Source organism: Condylostylus longicornis, unplaced genomic scaffold (genome assembly GCF_029603195.1).
Source record: "Condylostylus longicornis isolate FDR11 unplaced genomic scaffold, ASM2960319v2 ptg000137l, whole genome shotgun sequence".
Classification (NCBI taxonomy): Eukaryota; Metazoa; Arthropoda; class Insecta; order Diptera; family Dolichopodidae; genus Condylostylus; species Condylostylus longicornis.
Window position 1 is genome coordinate 2,109,449 of NW_026578105.1, and position 27,775 is coordinate 2,137,223.

Consider the following 27,775-nt stretch of genomic DNA (forward strand, 5'->3'; position numbering starts at 1 on the left):
TTTTTGACAGTTGATACCGAACATTTTTCTGACTACAGTCCAATCTTACAATCTATATATAGCCTTAATAATAACAATTTATCTTCTGGATCTAAAAACAGGTATGACTTTCTTATATTTATTAGTGGTTAAAGCACATCAACCAATATTCTTTTTAAATTTATCTATCCTTTAATTTAAATTCAACTTTTTTTCATTCGGGCTTGTACGGGTTTTAAAACATAATGCAATATATAAAGCAATACATAACCAAAAAATAATTTTTCATTAAGAATTGAAATTAAGTATTGAAAATTTCGGAAGGACAACAAAAGAAAAGTAAATTTCGAATATCAATTAATTTATTGAAATATTCACATAGAAACGTACTTGAAATTTCTTCTAATTTAAAATTTTTTTCTGGGTGCTCATATCTCTTCCATATTAAATTAGAACATAACTTTATTTGAACCGTATTCAATCAGATTAGATCCCATAATAATCAAATTTTTTTCTTCTCTTGTGGTATTTGATGTTCAAATTTCTTTTTTTTCTTCCTCATATCATAATAAATTTGTATTTTCGTAATAGTACTGTGGAGGAGAATGCATTATGTCAAAGTTATATTGCTGGACTTATGAGTATATTTGTACACTTTTCATATACATTTCAGGTGCAAAATAGAAATACTTTTGTTATTCTAATCACAATTTCCTGAAAAAACATTTCTCTACAAAACTTTGCTAAAAAAAACTTTTCTCAAGTGACTTTAAATATTGGATTTATTTTAAAATTTTTTTTTTTTTGGATAATAATCTGAACCAACTTTTTTTTACAAAAACTTCACTATAGTTTCATAAAATTTATAATATGGTTTTGTTTATGACATATAAAAATGTAGTATAAATGTATGTACAATTTACCTGACTTGATAATGATTTTGTGCTCAATATCCATTATGTAAAATATTAAAACATTATTATTCGGAAATATTAATTCCCACAAATTTATTTTGTTCATCAAAACAAATTGAGCTGTTGATGAATAGTGTAATTTAATTTTTATGCAAATTCATTTTATAAAATTGGATAGATACAAAAGAAGATCAATACAAAAATTTAAATCTGATTTTGAAGTAAATTTCCATTGAAATTATTATATTAAAAATGAGAAATTGCTCGAACAAATTTTATTAAATGTATTATACATGGTTTATGAAAATCTCCTAATAATAAATAATTTGAGTAAGAGATTATGTTTTCTTTAAGAATGCAAATGAATACATTTGATTTTACGAGAAAAAATAAATTTGTCTACCGTATAAATTTTCCTAATATTCGGCCATTAATTTCAACAAAACCCTTAATTTGATAAAACTTCCATAAAATCGAAAAGATAACAGATATAGTTCTATAATGCTGAAATGTATTTTCGCAGATAATTCATGAACTCATTAAATGTGATAGAACATTTCAAGTGAATTCATTAAAGCTTTTCAAGTTACAATAGTTATTCTTCAATATTATTCTTCCTCAATCTCTCTGTTCAATAATTTCCGCCTAAATGTATGCAAAATGGCAATAAGAGAATGATTAACTTTAAAACTTTTCATCCTGTTAAAAAAATCAAAAGAAAAAAAATTCTTTACAAAATTCAAGTTCAGGTTCACATCACATTACATTAAATATTCCTTTCCTTATTTGTAACAGTATAATTATGTATAGTAACAATAGTAATTGCATACGTAAATAATTGTAACTACTCGTTTTTCAATGAAAAATATTATTCATCACAATTTTATTTAACATTCAATAAAGTCATTTAATACGCGCGTTTTATACACAATTGACGCATTGGATATCAGCGTTGGAAATCAATACAAAGTAAATGTGTTGGCGTTTTCAAAATGATATTATTTAAAAATAAATTAAAATACACATTTATTTTTTTTATCGAAAATTATAACACCTTTACGTACCTACTGATACACATTAATATAATATTCAATCAATATGGGAGCTAATACTATGAAATTTATTTAGAAATTTATTGAACATTAAAATACAAATTCTTAGGCGTATATTGTATTTGATTGCTAATAAAAAAAATAATTCAATTTCTAATATAAAATTTATTTTGTAAAATGAGACTTTTAAAATTATATTTTAATTCTTTAGTGATTTTCAAAAAATTTGTTCATTTAAACCAATTGAAAATTGAATTGATTTTAAAATTTGTGGTGTTAAATGAAAATTTAGTCAAGTAATCATCATCATTTAGTGAAATTACTCGCACTATAACAATTGTACTAAAGCAAAGTGACTCTTTAATGTATATGTGATGCGAATTGAGAATGAGGTTTTTTTTTTTTAATAAATACTTAAAACTCAATTCATTCTCTCTCATATTATTAATATTTTAATGTTCACTGAAATTTCATTTCATTTAAAATTTCACTCTAAAACATTTCATTTCTGCTATAAAATATGATTATTTTTTATGCATCCATATAAGAAAAAATAATTTATATTCATTTTATCAACATTTCAATATTAGAATATTGAATATAAGTGTAGTATAATTTTAGAAAATTATACTACACTTACATAATAATATATATATATGCGAACCATTACTATAAAGCATTAGCAGAATTAAATAATAAAAATTTCATGAATTTTTTTAAATAAAATGAAAATTTGTTTTTTTTTTTGCAAGACTATTGCATATTTTTAAATGCGACCATAACACCATAAAATATAAATTGTTGAAAATTACCTGCTTTCACCATATTTGTAATTTAAACTTTGTACCATTTGTGTACAGAATAATGTTAATCGTATAAGAGATAATATTGGGTAATTTTTGAGTGTTAGTCGAAAATTTACATTTGAAAATACTTATATCTAGGATTTTAAACATCAATATATTATTGTCTCTTTGGAGGTACTTAAAATTTCTTGAACAATATGACTTGACTTCTTAATAAGAGCCGAACTAAACTAATTTCTGATCTTTCAATTATATTGCACACACTTGAAATATATAAAAATATATTCTAAATTTAGCCACATTCAAATAAATTCGATAAATTGCTACATTTATCTCTGTTGTAATATTCACTATGTATTTGACATAAAATAAAACAAAAACGAGAAAAAAAATAGAGTTGACCTTGTCAACTCTGTGATACCCGTACGAATTTGTTATCCTATGTGCGAATAACTAATGTGCCATAACTAACTATGGGGCAGACTATGACTTTAAGTTGCCGTGTTACCATATTAATTTATGCAAAATTTCAGTACTATGTGTTATTCAAAATACTGGTTGTGCCGAACTACTATTGATGTTGTATGGCAGCTACCAGAAAGAGCCAAGAAATTGTAGCGAATTTTATCAAGCACATCGGCCCTACTAATATACTCACTTGTATGAAATCTCAATATCACAGCTTTTATAGTTTCTGAAATATAGTCAAATAACTTTTGAAGTTGTATGGCAGGTACCAGAAGGAGCCAAGGAATTTCAACGATTTTTATGGGGCATATTGGCCCTACTAATATATTCGTTTGTGTGAAATTTCAGTACCATAACTTTTATAGTTTCTGAAATATAGCCAAATAAATTTTGAAGTTGTATGGCAGCTACCCGAACCGGAACCCCGATCATATCCAATTTAAATAGGGTTCTGGCACTTACTACAATAAATCATTTGTGAAAATTTGGTGAACTTAGCTCAATTAGTTTTTGAGTTATCGTTCGGACGGACGGACGGACGGACGGACGGACGGACGGACGGACGGACGGACAGACAAAGCTAAATCAACTCAGAATTTGACGCTGATCAAAAACATACACTTGAGTCTATATCTAACACCGTTATTTCTTAGCGTTACAAACGGTAAGGCAAATTTAGTATACCCTTCGAACATACGTTCGTACGGGTATAATAAAAACGTCACGTAATTGTCAATAATTCAATTTATCAACACTAACGAAATTTTTAAAATATTTTCCTCTTGTTTTAAAATAAAATTAATAAAACAAATACAAGAACAAGTAAATTTCAAAATACATTGTTTTCTTATTTTGATTCAGTCAGTTTCGCCTTGTTATTTTTACTATCCTTTTATAATAGATTAATTAGTTTCTCTTTTATAAATAAAATTGAATTTTTTTTTTGCATTAAATTTCAATTTAAATTTTTTAAATTAGCATCCAAAAATAATACCATTTCAGTTTTAAATTATTATAGAATAGCATTATTTTTTATTTTTACATATTCACAATAGTGCACATCGTACTAAAATGAACTGTCAGCACATTACAATTTGAATTATTTTTTAAGAGGTTCAAAAGTGACATATCTATATACAGATGCATTTTTACTATATACTTATTGTGAAGTTAATTGAAATTATAACGAACAAGAGTAACTGCATAAATTTGTGGGAGTCTAAAGTATGGAATACATTTTTCTTTTTGAAAACTAAAAAAAAATTAAGATGTTTGTTAAAATTATAAGTATGAAAAAAATATTTAATACGAAAAATATTTCATACTAGATTTCATACTAGATGATTTTTCATGTTTTGGACATTTAAAATCAATTAATCAATGCTATTTACTTCTTTGTGTGAATGTTAATCAAAACCACTATGGCATAAGTGGTAACTTTTTGAATAAAATTTTTTTTTTACAAATCTAGCTAAACATATAATTTAATCGAATCAATGCCGAAAAATTAATATTAGAAAAGTATTTTACTAGCACCCTATTATGGCATTTAATTAAAAAATAATTTGTACGGAGACACAAATGAGCTCTGAGTCTAATAATTTGCAAGTCGAAAACATAAAATTAATTGCTCATTAAATACAATTTAAAATAATATTTATTAAGTAAAACACTGTTTAGGTACTGTTCTTACCATTGTTGAAAGGCTAGAGTGTACATTTTTGACGTTGACAATTTATATGTCACATTATTTTTGATACAGTACACTAAGAAAATTGTATGAAAAATATTATAATAGGAAATTAATTTTCGAAATAACATTAAGTACTGTTGTTCTGGAACAGAATGGAAAAAGTCAGCAAAATTTTTGTACACATATGTTCTGTTTCAACCTGCATATACTAATTTTAAATAATAAAAATCATCAAGAAATTGTTAATAAAGGAATGTTATAACATAAAATTGTCTTATAAAATATTGCATTAGGGATAAAGTTATTGTGCTTTCCAAAAAATCACTGTTAACAAATTTATCACAAGCCACTAAAATAGTTTTAGTGTTTCATTTCTAATTTTACCACTTGATTTTATATGTTTAAATTTATTTCGATTTCAGGATCATCACAGCCCAAACTATCCTTTAAATCAATAATATTTTATTAAAAATATAGAAATTAAAATTCGTAAACTAAAATATTTGTGTGTATGCACATATATTTGCAATAAAATATAATTTTAATCTTGAAAAAAAAAGGAAACCAATTTATTTCAATTATTTTAATCTTTTAGCGTAAAATTTTATTATTTGTACTTTTACAATTATTTTTTTTTTTTAGTCTGTGAATTAAATGAAATTTAAATCTGGCACTAATTATCATTGTAGATGGAAATTTTCTCTGTAACAATAACAGAAAATTAAATAATTTTACATATAACTTTTAATTTAATTACAAAAAAAAGAGAGAGAGAGAGAAAAAAAATGGAAAAAGACAACAATAACATAAAAATTATTTTCAATGTTAAATACTTTTTAACTTTTTTTTATTGTTTAATAAAATTTTAACAATAAAACGTTTGATTTTTCTTTTTCTCTAATTGAAAATAGTTCAGAAATGTTACTTTGAAAATATTATTTAAAAAAAAAAAATAAAAGTTTTTACCGTTATAATACAATATACCGTTATGAAATTTTCTAAAGTGAAACCGAAAATCTTTAGAGCATGGAAACCAAAAAAAAAAATAGAAGAAAGTTTGAGCGCTTGAATTTTTTTTTTTTTAATTTTAAATATTTTTTAATTGCTTAACATTTTAAAATAAAATTTCCACAAGATAAGTTTTTTTTTTTTTTTTTTTGGATTTTTTTACTGGAAAAAGGATTCAATGTTAAAAATGAAGTTCGCAATTTTAAATGAAAAAACCAACTAAAAATTGAGTAGTTTTTATTTTATTCTGACATTGCAAAAATAAAATTTTTAAAAAGTTTTCAAATTTTGTTTTTCTCATTTTCTTTAATTTTTTAATTTTTCTTTTGGTTGCACTTTTAAATTTAATAAAGTTGGATCAAACCAATGGTTTGTATTGTAGCACTTTTCCCATTAACAAGTGAAAATACTGCTTTGCAAAACAATCGAGGTATACCTACTAAACTATTAAAATTATTTTCATTCATATACGAAACTATTTCTAGGATTGCATATATTTAGGATGAGTGACTTATGCCGTTTTGAAATAAAGCAAAAAAAAATTTAAAGAGATTTTATAATACTTATAAAATTTCAGGTTTCTATCTTTAAGGATGTAGAAGTTTTTTAAACATGCCCACGGACGGACGGACAGAATGAAACTAATAAGAACTTTTTTCAAAATTTTTTTTGGAAAAGTGCTAAAAACTATGAAACTAAGAGTTTTATTTAAAAAATTTTTGTATTTAAAAGAAAATGTTCAGTTCAGTTTCAACATACATGGATCACATAATCAAAGGAATGAGTTAAGGTAGAAAAATTTAAAAAAAATTTTTCTCCTCAAACTGGACTAGAACTCGTGAGGTATACCGCTTTCCAAGCGAACGCTGTACAAACTGAGTAACAGAGAGGCATGAAGAAATTTTTAGCAAATTGTTCTTCAGATTGCTTTATACCGTACACGATTGTAGATTGTAGATTTGTATAACGGGGGCAACAGTGAACCGCGGGCACGTATAAAGATCTGTTGTGCGCCCCCTTCGGAACCAGAAGACCGTAACTCCGCCACCGTTAGAGCAAAGCCTCTCAGCACCACCCACCTCCTACGAACAAGAGCATCACACTCCCCCAGGAGGTGCACCGAGGTCTCCCCATACTTCCCACAGAATCTGCAAGTATCCTCATTTTCCAGGCCCAGCCAACTGAGGTGTCCCCTAAGCCTGCAGTGACTCGTCAAAATGCCGGTGAGGACTCTCACCTAGTTCTTGCCCATCCCTATAATTTTCTTAAATCGCTTCTGGTCATAATTTCCTAGGAGCTCCTTGGCTTGCCGCAGCCCTGGAAAACTTCTCCAGCGCTCCGACCGCCTTCTTTCTGATTCCTTCTTTAATTCCCAACGAATAGTATGTGGTCCGATTCCGTAGAAGGGCTCCGGCCCAAGAAGAGGTGTATTTGCCCCGTTCCTTGCAAGGGCATCAGCGGCCTCATTTACACCGTACACGATTACTAGAAGTATTGTTTACATGATATTCTTATAAGAATAAGAAATAATAATAAATATTAGCAACTACACATAGTATTTGTATAATTAGTTTTAATACAATTTTGTTTTCTTAGGGAATTTTAAACACACGTTTTTTTTTTCAATAATAATGTTTCATAATGTCATTATATACTAATTGTTCATAGAAATTATGTATTAAAAATTCTCACATTGAAATTTAATTACAATTCATTGGTCTCCTCATAAATTCGATATTATAGCGAATCGTTCCATCCAAAAAAAAAAAAATAATATATACGTACTATACTAAATAAACGAACTCTTTATTCCAACAGCTACAGAGATTTCATATTAATTTCCATAACACATCTATTCTTATTATATTGATGTTTACACAAAATATTCATAATTTTTATTAATTTTGTAGTTCTGATGAAAATTCGATATATATTACTTATACTAGTAGATAATGTAAATATAAATATCATGTGTATAGGTTCTCCTGTATAGAGAATTTTCATTATTCAAATTAATTCCTCCTAATTTGATATAAAACACGTTCTATTATTAACCACTAAAACCATGTACACTTAAAAGTTTTGTCATCTTTTTTTTTTACGTATACGAAGATATAGATAGATTCATACATACGTTTAAAATACCTTGTACTTTAATATAGTTTAACATTAAATTGAGTATATAAAACTCTCAAGAAACTTTTTAATCAAATTCATCCTTTTTTAATATTTGTCGAAAAAAATTTTGTGTTGAAAATAAAAAAAAAAATGTTAAAGAAAATTTAAGTGTGATTAGCAGTTTTAAGTTATCGTTATATAATATGAAGAAATTATTACAACAACAAAATATATTTGCTATTTATGACATTTATGATATTTGCTATCGAAACGAGAAAGTATGTCTCGTTTATATTAAATTTAGAACTTTACCTTTAATAAAAAAAAAAACCTTTACACATCATGATTGTAATACTGCTAGATTACGTTGTTTGCACTGTATCATTGCATATCGCTAGTAGAATTTGAGCAGCATTTCAATTTGGAACGTCATGATTTTATGAACAATACTTTTAAGTTGGAATTATATGTTAATATTCCCTTATATAATATGCTTGTAATAGGGCCATCATCGACCAAATGAATAAAAATGTTATAAAAATTTAATGAAATTTGATTTCGAACAATAGATCTTTGCATTGCATTCATGCATCATTCACTTTAATATGATTGTATGCTATGAAATTGTGGTGAAACGATTAGCCTGTTCAACATAGAATGTAAATTTCATAAAATACCAACTATATAAAAATATATAGATTCTATTGAATGTTATTTAAGATATGCAGGCAATAGTGTTCGAAATACGCCTTTACCAATTATAACACAGTTGATATATGGTCAAAGTTATATGCTTAAATATTAATTCCATGAATAATGGTCGTTCACTTTCAATATCCCTTATTTTCATAAGAGAACAAACAAGAACTTGGGCTTTTGATGAAAATTATTAAAAAAATCTCTTAAGTAAACTGTTGACAGGGTAATTTTTCAAAATTTTAAATTCACGTTATTTAAATTTTTCATTTGTCTACAGTAAAACATACAATTAATTTAATATATGACTAGAATCTTTTAAAATAAAAAATATATTATCAATAGTGCATCATGATGCCGTAAACTTACTTACCATTACAGATTTTTTTCGTTATGGAAAATCATTTTACCTTTTAATTAGTTATAAAGTAATAGCTTTGATCTTTAACATTTTTAATAGCCATTTTCAAATCTTCACCTCATTATAAATTACCTGATTCTACAATAACAAGATAAGAACACAGAAATCAAAATTAAAAATTCTCTTCTTAGTATAAATTTCCAAACAAAATTGAAAAAAATATGCTATTTAGTTTCGCACTGTTCCTCCCTTTCAAATTTATAAAAAAAAATAAACAGTAATTGCTTATAAAATTAAATTTACATATAAAATTTTAAAAGTATATGTTTTTACATCTTACTGAATTCCTCATAAATTGCATATTTATCTGATTTTGTTTGTCGTAGCCATATTTGTTTCCATTACTATAGATTATAAATAAACTGAAGTCATAGTAGTAACAGTAAAATAGAGTTTAGTTGAAAACAAAATCAACCATGTAGCGTTAAGTTACTCTACCAACGGAAAATATTTAAAGGCAATTTCTTCATACCTCTATAGCTCAGTTGGTAGAGCGTCCGCCTGGAAAGCGGTAGGTCACTGATTCGAGTCTAGTTCGAGAAGAAAATCTTTTTAATTTTTCTGCCTTTAACTCGTTTCTTTGATTACGTCATAAATCTGTTCTTCAGCTATATGAAGAAATTTTCATTAAGTTAAAACCCAGTCAGATGACTCTAATTAAAAAAAATCACAATTCAATTCATTTGTTGAAGGAGAACGGAAGCTTCTTTTTGAAATTTGCTGCAGAAAATTTTTAAAAATCAAAATTTTGCAAAATCATATGCACTTAAAATTTTTTAGTAATAATGTTTCAACATTTTTTTTTTTGTTTTTAATTTTTCCTTCATTTCCATTTTACTCTTAATACCAATTAATTACTTTTTTATACTATTAAAAGAAAATTTTGCATTTAACATCTCTCCCTCCCACATTTTACTTATTACTACCATAATTTTATTAAAAAAAAAAATCTCATTTAAGTAAATGAATAGTAAAAGAGAACGTAAGAACGTAAAATAAGAAAAAACAAATGAGAAAAAATAGAGTTGATCGTGGCAACTCTCAGTTTTAGATAGTTAAAAAAAAAAATTTCATACTGCTAATACTCTTTAGAATAATCGCAGAGTACTTGGTCGTACTTGGTTAGTACAAATATTTTTTTTTTACGGGTTTCACGCAATTTATTTTTAAATTTGTGTGGGAGCTATATAAGAAATTATGTAAACACTAACAAATTTTGATGGAATACAAAGTTTAAATACTGTCAGCTTTACTGTCTTTGAGATATAACAAAATTATTTTAGGAGTATAATAACGGCTGGCGACTATTGTAAGAGCTTAAATAACCGAAATCAAATTTTATTGAAATAGTGATCCTATCATTCCACTTATATATACAAAATTTAAGCACTACATTATTCATAGTTTTTGATATATGACTACAAATAATTTATGAAGTTGAACGAAAATTTTAATACTATAAACTTGACAATCCGTGAAATATGATAAAATTATTTTTAGAATTGTATGGGAACTATTCGAACTAGGATTTCTGCGGTAGTTACTCTTAGTAATTGGTGAAAATTCAGTTAGCCTAGTTTAATCCGTTTTTAAGTGTTCGCTGTGGCAGACAGACAAACATTGTTAAATTGTCTTAGAATCTGATGTTGATCAAAAGCATATACTTTTGTCTATGATACTAACTATATTCGTCTATAAACGTAACGAACGGAGTGATAAAATTATAATGCCCTTTTAACATAAATTTATATGAATATAAAAAGCTTTCTTTCTTAAACAGATATCTAGCCATTGAACCATTCATTTATAATGATAGAACCGCTGTCACTTAATTTAATTGATTGTAGAGAAATGTTATAAGTAACAGTATATTTATATAATTATAGTATTACAGAAATTTAGTGTATGTATTACTAAAGATTATAATACTAAAAATTTTAGTATACTATACACAAGAGCATCTAGAAAAAAAAATGTTAATTAGAAGAAAATTGAATAATTATAGTCTTTAACTACTATAATATAAAGTTTCTTTAAGATTTTTCATTAAATTTGCATTTTTTAATAGTTCTACAACAATATTTTGCGTATAATACTATAGGAAGATATAGAAAAATGCATAATTTTTGTATAGAGTTTGATTAAAAGAGATTCTCAACATATATTTTGTATATGAATATTGAATTTGAAAAAAAAAGAAAAACCTGAAGGGCTGAAAAGTATTTTAATTAATTATTTTCCCTGAATTTGAAAGGATTTCAAGGTTAAATATTATTCGCTAATATAATGAAATAGTTGAATTTTTTATTAATTTTTTCAAAAACTTAATTGAATTTTGTGGTTTTCTTTGTTGTTTTCTTTAAATACAACTCATTATATTTTCTATTATAAAATCATTTTAGTTTTTTTTTTCACTATTTTTTTTTCGCCTTATATTTTGTTTTTTTTTGTATTTGTTTTCATAACCAAATTTTTTCATATGAAATCAACACAATATTGACTATATGATCAGGCTTTATAGACAAAAAAAAACTCTCAAAATTTTATTGAACCTGTTATTATTAAAACTTTATTTGAAATGAGAAGCTCAGACAATCAAAATGTTTGTACACAAAAATAAAATTGGATTAGACCAATATGATTTGTAATGTAGCACTTTTCCCTTCAACAAATGACTGAGATACTGACGGATGGATGAACGGACAGAAGGAAACTATAAGCACCTTTTTTCAAAAATTTTTTGGAAAAGTTCTAATAATGACATTTCAAGGTAAATACTTTAATTCAAGGTACATAGACCTTTCTATGAACTTTTATGGTAAAAATAAAATTCGAATAATTAATGTAAACCGTTTAATGTAAACCTGGGCCGTTTAATGTAAACAAAATTATTTTCTAAGAATTTCTAGAAATTATTTTGAAAATGAAAATTTGCGTTTTGGGCCAAGTTTTTTTTTGTGCATCTTAAAATAAGAATTTTATTATCACTTGAGACATCTCTACTGTAAAAATCAACAAATGGAGACGAATAAAAAAATTAAGCAATTATTAAAATTATTAGGTTTTGTTGCTCTACCTTTAATTCAAAAATTCATCATAAATTTATTTATAAAATAATTGAGATTTTTCTATATCAAATGTTCAAAATTAATGAAGCTATTCTGTAAATTTTTTTTTAAATTAATATTTGATAAGTTGAAGTGATAAAAGTGATTCAAAACCCCTCCATCTCATTATAATAAAATATTACACTAATATTATACAATTTAACGTCAATTAATTTTGAATAGAGAACAACTTTTTAACATTTTTTTTTTTTTAATCAAAAATTATTTCAAGTTTTTTTAACTCTATTCAAATATTTTTATTTTAATAATTGTAATACTTGAGAAATGAACTTTTTGCATGCATACACAATTTAAAATTTCAACTCAATCTTAAAGTTTTTTAAGTGAATATTTTAAATTTATACATACTTAAAGCTATATATACACACATATATATGTTTACAATGTAAAATTTTCTTAACTCTTTAAATTTATTATGCCACTTTAAACTTCTGTATAAGTTTTAAATTTCATATACTTATATAAGAAACACATTTATGTACTTATATTTTTATAATAGTTGCATACATGTGAAATATTTAAAAGTAAATTTTAAATAATAGTTATAAAAAAATTTTGTAATAAATTTTCTTTATACTTGTACCTTGAATATCTCTTCCTATTCAATGAGTACAGTTAATTCATATATAACTTTTGAAATTCGCGCATTCAGTCATTTCATTTCTTAACATGATAGAAGAAATATTTTATTTCTTAAACAAGCTAAAAAAATTGTGATGTGGTCAGCACATAATCGGCTGCAAGATGTATTATTTCGTTTAGTAAGAATGTTACATAAGATTATAGAAATGTCTCCTAAATATCCTCCTCACAAGCTTTTTGCCGAATCCGAATTTTCTGAAAAGTTTTCCAGGTAGTCTTAGTTAGACAATTTGAGCTCAAATATTGAATTTCAAAAAATTACGACAATTAGTCCCTTAGATATGGTGAAAACTTTAAAATGGACCCGATAAATTTCTGATTCCTGATATTTCCAAAAATTTTATGACTTCATTGTTTTAACACCCTATACACATATAATATATTTTAAGGAAATTAGTTAATGAAAATGTCAATTTGACCCGTATAACAATAACGTCCAGTTGCAAGATTTCTTCCAAAAATTCGGTGGTTTCTTATACTACTGTACGAAGCTTATATTTTATATAAAATTTAAAGTTTATCTACCGAATATTTCTTCAAAATGATCAAAAGTCTAAAACCGGCCCGTAAAAAAATTCAGTTTTCGAGCCCTGTTATATCTCAAAAGTTGATCGACTTGTGCCATAGAGAAAATAAACTCACATATAAAATTTCATCAAAGTCCCACATCTTACCAAAAATAATTTATTTACACTTACCTATTATCGAAAAGCGTACATCCACCAAAAACTCGGTATGCAAAATTTGGTGTTATCACATAACCTCTCTTATTGTATGCAATGTGCTCGGTAAAAACCTGTACATAAAAGTAAAAATAATAAAATTTAATTTTCTTTTAAATATTTATATAGAGCTATACAAAAAAAAAAAACAATGAAGTTAAATTAAATTTCTCGTGCAATATAAACTTAGTAAATGAATGAAAAATATCCGGAAAATTAAATAAAGAGATAAGAAAATAGATGAATAAAAAAAATTTCGACTACTAGTTTAAGTTTGATATTATACATTTAAATAATATAAAATCTTAATTTCAAAGGTTCATTAACAAAAACAAACCTTTATCAAAATAAATAATTCAAAATAAATTAATTGCACGTATAACACTCCCAACTCCTAATCAGCCAATATTATTGAAATTGGTTTAGAACAGTAATTTTATTTTATTTTTACGATAGATGGCTTTATATTTTCATATACGGAAAATAAAGGTCAATTCAATGACATTTAAAATTTTATAAATGAATTATTACTCTTGTAAAACAGAATTCCAATTTCCAAATGTGTAAATATTTCATTTGTGAAATTTTACAAACTCTAAGCTTAATTTGGAATTTTAAACCTTTTTCGAATCATTTGAACGCAATGAAAAAAAATTTTTTCTTAAAAAATTTTCCAAAATAAATCGAAAAAGTTGATTCTAAAATTGCAATATTAAAAGGCTTTATACTTAAAACTTTAAAATTACAAAAAAGATAACAAAAAAGAAAAAAAATAACCAAAAAAAAAATAATAAAAAATAATAAAAACCCAAAGGACTTAAGGTATTACAGTAATAAAAATAATGAAAAGAAGTCTTTAGAGAGAAATTAACAAAAGGATAATAAAGGATACTTAGTAATATGTTGAAAATTAAAAGTTTTAAATTAAAATTCAAAGTAAAAGTTAAGGGAAAATGTTAAGGATATAAAAATTTTATTACCATAATGAAAATCGTATGGAAAACTAAAGGTGCTATTTAAAAAAAATAAAAATTTTAGAAATCAGATCAGTTAGTAACTAATTTTGTTAATTTATAATTATTAGTTATTATTTAATGAACAGATAAACTGGAAATGGAAATGGAATTTTACGAAATAGAACCCACTCAATCGACTCTAACCTCAGCATAGAATTTGAATATTTTACATAAAATTTTGAACTTTGAATTTTGTATAAGTTTTTCTTTTGTTTCTTGAACATATCCACAAAAAAATAATTTTAAAAATTTAAAATTAAAATTTTCATTTTACCTTTTTACCATTAAAAAAAACGATACGCTTTCTAACTGGATACGGTATTAAATTATAGAAGTTTAAAAATAAAAATCCCATTAAATTAGATTAATTTTCTTAAAGAAATTTATAAGACTTTTTCTAAAGAATACTGAAAATACTCCTAAAGAAATTATTTAATATTAAATAGAAAATTAAAGTTTGAAGAAACTTTTCTCTTAAATTTTAAAATTAAATTTTTTACTCCGTTCTATAATAATAACAAAAAAAAAAAAAAATAAAATTATTAAACAAAATATTAATTTTTATTTTTCATAAGAATTCTTTTCCTTTCATAGTTTATTAGTTTTATGTGTTTTAAAACCAAAAGTTAAATTAATTTTATGTTTTGAAAAAAGCAAATTCTATTTTCATTGGATTAAAATCATGTTTTCTATGAATTTAATTTGCTTTCTTGTACTCGTACTATAAGTTCAGATATAAAATTTTTGAAAATTTCATTAAATCTAAAAGTTAAATAAAAATTTTTTTTCTAAACAGAAATCCAAATAGAGCCAACTTTTCTTGGGCAATTGCTAGATATTTGCCATATAATTTTGTAATTTTTTATAAATACATTTTAAGTTTCTATTGTTCAACTTTTGTACTTGTTTAGTTTTTTTTTTTTTGTATTTTCAAAATAATGTGTAAAAATAAAGTGTCAAACTAATTTTTAATGGACAATTTTGAGAAATACATAAAGCAAACTTATGATGCACCTTTCTCTTCAACAAAATGTTCGAATTAATTGGTTAATCGTGTGCTTTAAGAAAAATAAATATATTTTTTCATAGTATGGAATTTACCGTTAGCTTTAGGAAGCAGATGCACTGGCTAAGAGTGAGCTAACACACCTCTCCTAGGATTGGCGGCCTTCATCAGGCTCGCAATACATACTATTCGTTGGGAACTAAGAGAGGAGTCGAAGAGGTGGCAGTCGGAGCGCTTGAGAAATGTTCCGGGGCTGCGGCAGGAGAGGGGCACAATAGATCATTTGCATGGTCGCGGAACACTGGTACGCTGCATTCACGCTTTACAATCTACAATCTACCGTTAGCTTTTGCACATTTATATAAATTTGGAAAAGCTTGCAGTTTCAGAAATATATGGTGGCAATAATTCAAATCTTACAAATTTCCGTAGGCAATAACATGGAAGTGGATGAAAGTAGAAAAAATTTCCTTTCTAATGAAACATCCAATTTATTGATATCTTAAAGTTGCCAAAATTTCGGACTTGTTGCCGTTTAGAAGAACAAGTTTTATATAACGGTTAATTCTAATAGTCATTTTGATTCTTTTAAAAATCAACTATGCTATGCCAAATTGGAAGAAGCCAGCCACTATTCTTTTGCCTTTGCAGAATTTTAAGATAAATCGATATAATAAATAACCCAAAAATACTAGGGTTCCGAGGAATTATAATTTTTTAGTGGTTGGGGAATGGATTCGGAGGCAGATAAGTAAAAATTGTTTTTTAACGAAATAAGCTTTTGAGGCTGTAGAAGTTTTGTAAACGTCTCCACAGATTGAAACTATTAAGAAACTAAAAAATACTATAATTAGTCAATTTACTAACTATTTCATTTATCTGACTTAATTGCTCCTATTCATTTCGAATACATTTAGTTAGAAACTTTTTAATTTATTAATATTGGAATTTGAAAAATAACCTTAGTCATATCTATAATACGTTTGTATAGTTAAATGTCATTCATGTTAGTATAATGTCATTAATTAATGAAAACTCAAGGTATTCCAATTTATTGATCTCAGTTCAATTATGAGACAAAAATTAAAATTCGTCTCATTGAGATTTTAATTTGCATTTTCAATCTATAAAGCTTATGTAATCACAAGAATAAAGTCATAATACATGATATATTCGACGTAATATGACAAATTTTTAACAAAATAAAATAAAAACTTTATAAATGCAACTATGTGCTACACATTAAATTCATTTTTAACCTTTTATTACATTTTAAAGATTAGCAACAAAATTTTTTACTTTTTTTATCATAAAATAAACTTCATTATAATTTTAACCCTTTTAAAAGTTGTGTCACTGATGTTAACTATTTGTGTTATACACGAGCATTAAAAAAAAAGAAAATTAAAAAAAAAAGTGGAAAAAAAAGTTTATCGTTTAACTTTCCTTTTAAAACACCATTCTGTTTTTTTTTTTTTGTTTTTTTTTTATATACATACATTAACATCAATATCATCAATAACAATCAATTTTCATTGGAAATATTTTATGCGACATACGGGAATGAATCCCATTATTTTTTTTTTTAAATTTATATGAAGCTAGTATATAATAAAATAAATTATTTTTTGATACATAATGTCAATATAGCTAGCGTAAGTGTAGTGCCAACACATGTATGTGTGCACCTTCGTGTATTATAAAAATATTATTAGAGAATAGTATAGATAAACGGGGTGTTTCGTATAAGGAGGCAAATAATATCAGGGATCATTCTTTGATTAATTTTCAGCAAACAATAATTGTATGGATAGTGAGTGCAAATATACTCGTTTTCGAGGTGCAGTCTGTTGTAAAAAATGGAATTTATATGAAATATATTTGGACATGATTTTTAAACACTACAAACACGGCTTACTGGAAAAACTATGAGATATAGAGGAAAATTTTTATGTGGGATAAGTTTTAGTTCTCATTGTAGCCCATCCGAAAATGCAAAAAAAAAAAAAATAATAGCACAAATTTTCGGGAAATTTCAAATTTTTAAAAAAAGATTTCAAAAAAGAAAAACAAAATTCTGACTTTGACCAGCTTTTTTCTCGAAAACAATTACTCAAATCAAATTAATTGTAAGACCGAAAATAAAGAGCAATTGATTCCCTATAAAACAATGCAGCATGCTATGAAGCTATAATCTATTTATTTATTATGCAGGGAAAAATCTGGTACCTCTTTCTTCCACCAGGCTGTAGCTCAAAAAACGAGTATTATTTGTACATTCCCACTCCAATACCCATATAATTTTTTACTAGAATTTGATCAAAGAATAATCCCTGAAATTATTTGCTATTTTTTGAAAAACATCCTGTATATAGGACATGAATCACGTTATGAACAGTTTCATAGGACCTGCTGAATTTATGCATTTATATATAGGTATATAAAAAATGTTTATATACTTAACTAAATTTATGAAATTGAATAACGACTATGTCAGCTGAATAAAAAGAAGAAGAAAAATATTATAATAATAATCTTTTCAATATAATGATAATAAAAGGTTAAAAGTCTAAGAATATAAGAAAAATATTCAATAAAACAACAACAATAGTCAACCATTCAATGTTGGATAAACAGGAAAAAAAGCAAATTTCATTTTTCTTTTTTTGTGTTTTTCATCCTTTACCGTACTGGAAAAAGGTAAATAAAACTAAAAAGTAATAGTAATTCACTTGACGATGAAAGTAACAAAATGGAAACTTTATTCATATACTAATTCCCATGTAAATTTAAATGGATTTTCTTTAAAAAAAAGGCAAAAGGAAAAAAAAAAAAACACATTTCTTAAAAAATAAAATTTTTTAGTTGATTTTATAAAATTATAATATCGAAAAGTTTTTAAAATTTTCATCAAATATCAAACAAGATTTATTTAAAATTTTATCAGAGATTTATTCAAAATAATTTTGAAATGAAATACACTACTTCTAACAAAAAAAAAACAAACAAGCTAGAAAAATTCTTAGACAACAACCTTAAAAATATTTTTTCAAATTATTTTGAAAGCCAAAAATGTAAATTAATTTTCGTGGAAACTCAATATGTAGCAAAATAATCAAATAAATTTTTAAAAATATTCTTTTATATGTATACGTGTATTGAAAACTTGTTGAATGTTATGTTAATTTTATATATATATGTATGTATATAATTTTCTGAATTTTTTGAATAGATGATTTTTTAAAATAGTTCCAATAAAATTAATAAATAAAATGTACTTACTACATCGTTTCATTCTGTCCAGCAGTCTTTTTACAATTTCATTCTTTTGCTCTATTATACTCGTATTATTCATAATATAGCATTGGCAAAAAGTGTTTTATTTTTATATACAAAACAAATACCAAATATCCTTAAAAAAAATTAGTAATAGTAAATAATGTCTTCTTATCAGAAAATCTTCTTAATCATGATTATTCTGTTCTAATTTTAATTGTTCACCTAAAAGTATGCAATTTTTTAAAATGAATATAATAATATAAACGCTTACATATCCAATCCAATCTTTCAAGAAATTTTAATCAAATTAAAAAAAATCTTATAATTAATGTATATAATAATGTTAAATCATAATAGCTAATAATATAAATCTTAATCAACAGGTTATTGAGTAGAATTTACAGTAATTATTAATACAAATAAAATTTGCAATTCAATCTACAGAATAGTTTTAATCCTGCTAATATACTATAACATTTTACATTTATGTGCATCCATTTAATTTTGTATACACTTGATTTTCATTAATTTTCAATCTAAAATTTTAAAAATGAGCATAACTTCGAATAAACTTAAAACTCTTGAACCATTTTTCTGTACATACCTATACTGCAATATATTTTACTATTTCTTCTGAACATCATTCACCAGAGATCATATTTAAGTCAATAAACAGAAAATTTGAACTGCATTATACTCTCATGTGCATTATATTATATATACATATTATACACATTATACATATATAAAAATATTTCCCATAAAAAGTACGTACACAAATATTTTCAAATATTCTTTTGATTAAAAATTTTTAATTTAATTTAATTTTGTAAAATTTGTTAATAAAAATCAACTATATGTTATACATATATATATGTACAAATAGTATTAAATAAAATATATATTTACACAACCGATAAAGACACACACACACATGTGAAAATAAATTGAAAATTTATAAAATGTACAATAAAAAAGTTAAATGCACTTTAGTGAATTTTTATAAAAGGATAAAAGAAATTGTTTTTTTTTTTTTTATTTTATTTTACTTATAGAACAAATATAACAAATTGATTTTATACAATATAACAATGATGCTGTAAGCATTATATAGAAAAAAAATTAATTATACAAAACTTTAATTGAATGGCTCAGAAGCAAAAATAAAGTGTCTCAAGCCTGACTTCCAATACTTTTCCTTTCTTGTTAAAAATTTATTTAAAATTATGAAAAAAAAAACGAAAACTAAGACTCTTACTCTTTTCTTTTCGAGAAAATCATAACATGAAAGATTTTCTGATTATTTTAAGAAAATAAAATATTAAATTTCAATTTAGCTTAGTAAAAAAAAATAAGAAGATTAGGCCGGTTTACCTCTGGAACTTTATTAACAAAATAATAGTAAAATTTCATAAACATATACTAAGTTAAATAATTTATAAAAATACCAAAATTTGAGTGATATTTTGCATAAGGAAATCATATAATTAGCACTTAACTTTTGTGAATTATCATAGTTACCAGATTCTATCCTTGATCCTTTGTAACATAAAAATTCAATAGCTGGCATAAAACTTCTTTGATTATGACACTGAAAATGTAAAATTACAAAATAATGAAAAATACAATAGGTGAGATTACATCCTGTTCACAGAACACATACGCATAAGATTAACAAATTCAATCTATATTATTCCAATATAGATTAAAAATCTCAAGCGATTTTATAATCAAATTTCTTCTTATTAAAATAAAATTTTATTTTTAGAATTCATTTTATAATTTTATAAATATATATTCAAGAAGAAAATTTTAATCATAAAATAAAATGAGAAAAAATAGAGTTGTACGTGTCAACTTTGTGATACGCGTACGATTTTGTTCAAATAAATATGCCATAGCTAACTATAAGAAAGACTATGGTTTCAAATTGCCGTATTACCATATTAATTATGTCACATTTATGTTTAGTAGCTACCATAATGAGTCAAGAAATTTTAACGATTTTGATTACATATAACAACCCAACAACCCTAATAATATATTCACTTTTTTCTAAAATTTTTTATAAAATTAACTATAATTTATTAGATATAATCAAATAAATTTTGAAATTGTATGGCAGCTACCTTATTCAGTATCTCAATTATATCCAATTTGAAATGGATTCTAGCATTCACTATAATAAATCATTTATAAAAATTTGTTGAACTTAGTTCAATTGGTTTCTTAGTTATCATTGGGACGGACGGACGGACGTACAAATGAACAAACAACGTTATATCGATTTAGAATTCGACACTGATTCAAATCATTTGCTTGAATCTATATCTCAGACATATTATTTCTTAGTATTATAAACGGTAAAGCAAATTTAGTATGCACTTCGACCATACGTTCGTACTGGTATAAATATTGTGTTGGTTTACTGAATAATTTCATTGTCAATGCTCTTGCATGTTAACTAAAATAATCTATTATTTTAGATTATAAATTTTTTTTTTTTGTTTCGTTTTGTTCTTATTTTCTTTTTGTTTTCATTTTATTAAATTTAAATATAATATTATTAACTCCAATATAGTAACACCCCTACACATTGACGTATCATTTTATTTAATGTGTGTTTATTTTTTTAATTTATATAAGATGTTTTGTATTTCAAGGAAACAAAAAAGGAACAAAATTACTATAAATTTTGTCTCATATTCGATTATATTCTATTTATTATTTTATATTTACATTATAATAATTTTTATAAATAAAATAAAAAAAAAAAAAATTAAATGGAAGACATTGGATATAAGAAGATTTCATAATACATGAAATGCGTTTCTATTTTTGAACATCGTGGATTATTATTTTTTTTTTTTGTGAAGTTAAAAACCCACTCTGAAATTATTATTGTATGAATATAGAAAATAAGTGATATAATTTACATATATAGCTATTTAGTTACGTGTAAGGGTAAATTGTATATTTTTTTAGCATATTCATGTAAAATAATATTGCTAATTTTTTTTTTTAAATTTTTTTAGTTTTTTATACGAACAGCAACAGAACACTATCGTTTATAAAGCGAACGAGAATTTTTAATAATATTAATGAGAAAAAAAATATCATATAATTTGATAAAAAGGATTCAAAATTTTATGCTTATCAAAATTTAAATTTGAATACCTGGAAGTCGGTACAGAAAAGTATTTTTAGTTTTTACATTAAAAATTTTCTGGAAACTTAAAAAAAATTTGATATAAAAATTAATTGAATTTTTAAAATTTTAAATTTCTAATAATTTATGATATGTTGAACAAAAGCAAGTCCGATTCAACTTAATACATAAATTTAATCTATCTGAAAGGGATGGGCAGGGCCAGGGACGGAATCTGCCAATCATGTCTGGAGGAGGATGAAACGATGCAATATTTATTGTGTTAGTTCAAAGCATTTACTCGCCTACAACTGGGATGCTTCGAGGGGGGTGGGCTTTTCGGATCCTTGGAGTGTCCGCAAAGTGGCTGCTATACAGCGGTTCGTCAGCAACCTGGGTATAGGGCTAATGTAGATGGGGATGGGAATCACAAAAGATCCTATTATGCGAACATTCTATTGAAAATTTTAATTTCCATCAAAATTTCTGAGAATTAAAATCTATATTCCATTAACTAATGCAATAAATATATTTTTTTACTTAATTCGAAATACCAACCTGTTCAAATACTTTCTTTTTCAACATTTTCTTATAAAATATACTAAAAATATTAAAAAGACAAAATGTCTTTATTTTACAATCATTTTTGTTTTGAATATACACAACATAAATTGTGTGTGTGTAGGAACGAATATGACATTTGACGAGTTATAATTCAATTATAAAATTGTTATATGAATATGCACGCACACATAAAATTCATTTAGTTTCCATGACATACCAGAGAAATAGTACCAGAGAAAAAAATACATGACTACATTGAAAATTGCAATGAATGTTCTTTTATGCATTTTAATTTTTTAACAATCTTATTAAAGTATAATAACAATAATAAAAATATATTTTATGTAATATACGTATATAAGTGTATTACAAATAATAAAATTTAAATTACACTTAATAATTTTAAAATAAAATTTTAATAATGCAATCACAAGAAGATTTTGTATTAAGAAATTTTAATTTTCATGAAATTGAAAAATAAATTTTATTAAAAAAATAATAAATTATTTATTTTTTAAAAGAGAAAATTTTATTTTAATAGTAAAATATGCATAAATTTATTAAAAATTTAAAGACTTTTTAGTCTACAAAAATTGAGAACTCACTTCGAATCATTGGAACTTTAAAATTCTGACTTGGTTATCACAAACAAATGAGATCAAAATTAGGAAATGTTGTTAAAATATTATCAAATTAAATGAGAAACTTGTTAGGATTTCTTGTAGTCAGAAGTTCATATCTGATTTTTTTTCGAATTACTGTTAACAAATATCGTTAATAATTTTATACAAAAGCAAATTAATTTTTGTGCAGGCACATATTGTCCTCTAGAAATGCAATTGTTCTTTCTTGGTATAATTTTGCAAACAAATATATTTTTAAACTCTAAATATGATTTTACAACTAAATTATTAATAAGTTTCTTCTTTCGAGGAACTGTGAACGAGCAACTAATTATACCCAGGGATATTAGTCTACATCCTTAATTTTGTAGTACAAGTTTTAATTTTTTTTTATTGAAAATTTAGTTAAATGGAAATTTTTATTTAATACTAAAAAATTCAAAATAAAGAAAAAGTTTTCAAAGTAATTAATAAATTTTCAAACAAAATTTACAAAATTAATGGAAAATTTCAAAATGAGAAACGTTAATCAAAAATTTCTTTAAGATAATTTCTGAAAATTTTAAGTAAATAGAATTGTTATTGTTTATTTGCGAGCAACTAAAACTATTACGAGTATGATAGCTTTGAACTCAATTTAGAAAATATTTTTCTCGAATAATTTTTGTATATTTAAAAGCTCATTTCGTATTATAATAAAATATGCAAAATTAAAGGAGATGAAAACAACAAATATATATATATATATATATATATATAATATATGTAATACCAAATATATATAATTCCATTACATAATTATATACTTTACTACAACAATATATTTGATTAAGTACCAAAATTTCAACTAATAAATTTGATTAACAAATGAATCCCCTATAAATATGCAATTTTTATGTACTAATAAATATTTTTAATAATAATAATAATTACTCTATGTTAACACTAATTTATAATTTAATTCATCATACAAAAGGATTAAATATTCAATAAAGTCTTTTTAAAATTGTATAATTCATTAATTATTTAAAATGATAATAATTATTAATATTTAAATAATTAAATATGAAAATCCTTCTTCTCTATAATAATAAATTGTGATCGGAAAACACGAACTAAAAATTTTGTTTCAATTATATTTGTAATAATAAAGAAAATTAATTCAATTATTAGTCAATTCTTTTTTAAATTAATTAATTACTAAATTTAAATGAATTTCAAATTTTTTTTTTTTTAATTTAACAGGAAATACAAATTATTTAAAATAATTCTATTTTGCTATATTGTAAAATTAATTTAAAAATTTGTTAAATTTTAAAATGAAATCAAAGAATTTTATTAAATTGAAGAATTAAGATGAAAATTTCGTTCATTTCTCGAATAGCTTGTTCATGTTAAATAGCTTGATATTGAATAATATCAAAATATTGTGAGTATATATCCCATATTCCATATTATCATAGAAATTATTCCATTTGCATTTATTCAATACTTACAGACTTTAAACTAGACTTGGTTTTTTGGAAAAATTCAGAATTATTTTTCATAATGAAGAAAAAATTCGATTTGGAAAATATTTTTCATAATAAAGGTACAAAATTTTTGGTTCTCGTGTTAATGGTTTAAAATTATTGGTACAAAATTTTATTTCACAAAATATTATTTATAGAGAAAATAAAAGAAAGCAAATGCCGTATGGTACAGCTAGTTAATAACCGCAAATATCAAAGCTAAATCGAAATTCATGTTTTCCTTAAATAAAATTTCTTAATCCAATGAAATTTAAGGACGATGTGAATTTCATAATAACCTAGATTTTAGACACCTACATCATATTTAGACTTTTTTTTCCAAAAATTAATGAGACCAATTTCTATTTCTCTTTGTAATAAAACTGAAAATATTTAAATAATTTTTAAAATTTTTACAAAACTTTTAATAACTTTAATATTTATTAGGAGAAATTTTTGTTTTATATTTTAATCCCAATACATAACAGGCATTTTCAGAATAAATTCTTAAAACTTTATACAAATTTAAAATTTTTGCATATTTAATAATTTTTACTTCTTTCTTTGTTATTTGTTATTTTTGGTTTTTGTTTCCTGAAACTAAAACTTTCATTTATATTTTCTTAAGCCCTATATAAAGCATTTTAAAACTACAAGACTTATTACAATAGGCGATTCGTTTATAAATAGACTAGAAGGTTATAAAATATACAATATGTTTACATTATACAAGGAGTAGGTGCAAAAATATATTCTTATACATAAATGGGTTTTATTTCTACAAAAACATTTTTATATAGAAATTATGCAAATATTCTTATACACATAGCATTATACTTGTGATTGTCTATCCAGACATAGATTTCAAAAAATTTTTATATAACTCGAGCAACAGAGTATATAGTACATTATTAAAATGAAAAGAATCCTTGAATTTTTTTTTAAAAAATTATTGTAGCTATAACCTGAGTGTATATTTCTGACTTAAAAGGCTTTACTAGAAAATATCACAAAAATGTGGGAGATTATGTTGAAACTAAAACACTTTCAACTCACAAAAGCCGAAAATTTACTGAATTTCTACTTATGATAATTTCAAGGAAAACACAAATGTCTATATTAATTGTAAGAACATGCTATTTATAACAGGAAAACGGAGCACAGTATAACGCACGATATTAAGATTTCTGAAAATATTTTTAATTTTCCACTCATGTCCTGGAATACTGGAATTATCTCTGAACTCCTGATTTAATCAACTTTTTAAGAAAACAAATAAATTTTTTTGTATTCCAAGGAAATCTGTATCTTTTTTTTTTTAAATTTGGAAGATTCGTAAATAATTAATGGAATTTTTGTTTTCTTCTATTATTTTTCAGATTTCATCTTCAGGTAAAGGTGTACTTATTACTGGTTGTGAAACTCCATTGGGCTGGTATTTGGCTAAAAAATTGGATGATATTGGTTTCACCGTTTATGCTGCTTTCAGTAACGATTTGGAAGATAATGATGAAGCACAAATTTTAAAAGAAGAAACTTCTGGACGTACAAAACTTTTACATCTTGACATTACTGATGAAACTTCTGTAAGTTGACTTTTTTTTTTAAAAATAATTTTTATCCTAAAATAATAATCTTATTATCACATTATTAAGAACGAAATAGCAATACTGGTAGTTACCAACATAAATGAAAACTCAAATTTATTCAGTAATATTGAAATTCTATTACTGAACAAGTGAAGTTGATTTTATATAGTTCCATACGTGTGTATTGACGCTTAATTATAATTTATTTTGTATGGTGAACACATGGACAATACAAGATGCTTAACAAGAAAGCTTTTAGTTTTGGAAGATTACGTTAACTGTTAACTGTCAATTTATTTTAATTAAGGACAGTTAATTTAAACAAATAGTTTTCAAAAGTCCAAAATATTTAATAATTTCTAGGTCTTAAAGCTCTAAGTAATGCTACTAATTCTTTGATTTCCAATATTGCTTTATTACAATTTTCAACTTAATACAGAATTTCATCCAAAACATTTGTGAATCTTTTAAATAAATTTTCAAACTCTTATATAAATTCACCACAAAAAAAGCTTTTTTGTTGTTGAAAACTTTGGTAATCAAATAAAATTAAGTTTATTTCAAATTCTAAAAGCTTTCAAATTTCCCAATGCTTTAATTTTTAAAGTTTTCAATGTTAAATGCATTCACAATTCAAATTTTTATTTTATATTATTGTGAATTTCATAAATAAATAAATGATTTTCTATTTGCTTTAGTTGGTAAAAGGAGCTCTTTACATTTCTCAACATTTACCATATGGTGCTGATGGTTTATGGGCTGTTGTCCATACTATTAATTGGGTTGCACTTGGTGAAATTGAATGGGTTCCATTTGCTGTATTAAGACGGTCATTGGATATTAATTTATTAGGTAACATATTTAAACTGTTATACAATATAACAGTTAATTTCATCAGAAAAATGAAATATGATGATTATTATTTCAGCAAAAAAAAAAAAAACAATCCTTTATTGAAAAGATTCTCATATTGTTTTTATTTTTAATTTAAGGCTCTGCTCGTTTGACTCAAATTTTATTGCCACTTATTCGTCGTGCCGGCGGTCGTATTGTTTTCTTAACTTCTGGTAATATTTCAATTCTATAATATAAACTGTATAAGATTTATTTCATCGGTAAATACTATAAAACTTTTGACATAAATTTATATTTTTTTTTTTGTATCAAATATAGGTTTAAATAGAATTCCAGCTCCTGTACGTGGTATTCAAAATGCAACTCATGCTGCTGTTGAAGCTTTAGCAGCATCATTAAGACAAGAATTACGTCCACGTGGTGTTGATGTATCTGTTGTTGCAGCTGGTGAATTCCAACCTGGTAATGCTTGGTTAAATGAAACTGATTTACGTGATGAAGTAAGTTTTAAAATTATAATTTTATAAATTGAATTTT

At 24.4% G+C, this 27,775-nt stretch overlaps 1 protein-coding gene across 2 annotated transcripts in view; it reads left to right on the top strand.

Annotated features, from left to right (window-relative positions):
• The window catches only part of LOC129615591 (D-beta-hydroxybutyrate dehydrogenase, mitochondrial), an 82,914-nt gene that overhangs the window by 37,439 nt on the left and 17,700 nt on the right, over positions 1–27,775 (top strand). For both annotated transcript variants that reach the window (XM_055530860.1, XM_055530859.1), the window contains exons 4-7: positions 26,174–26,380; positions 27,082–27,235; positions 27,376–27,450; positions 27,557–27,738. In XM_055530860.1, coding sequence (XP_055386835.1) covers positions 26,174–26,380; positions 27,082–27,235; positions 27,376–27,450; positions 27,557–27,738 — 618 coding nt within the window. The remainder of the gene's footprint in view (positions 1–26,173; positions 26,381–27,081; positions 27,236–27,375; positions 27,451–27,556; positions 27,739–27,775) is intronic.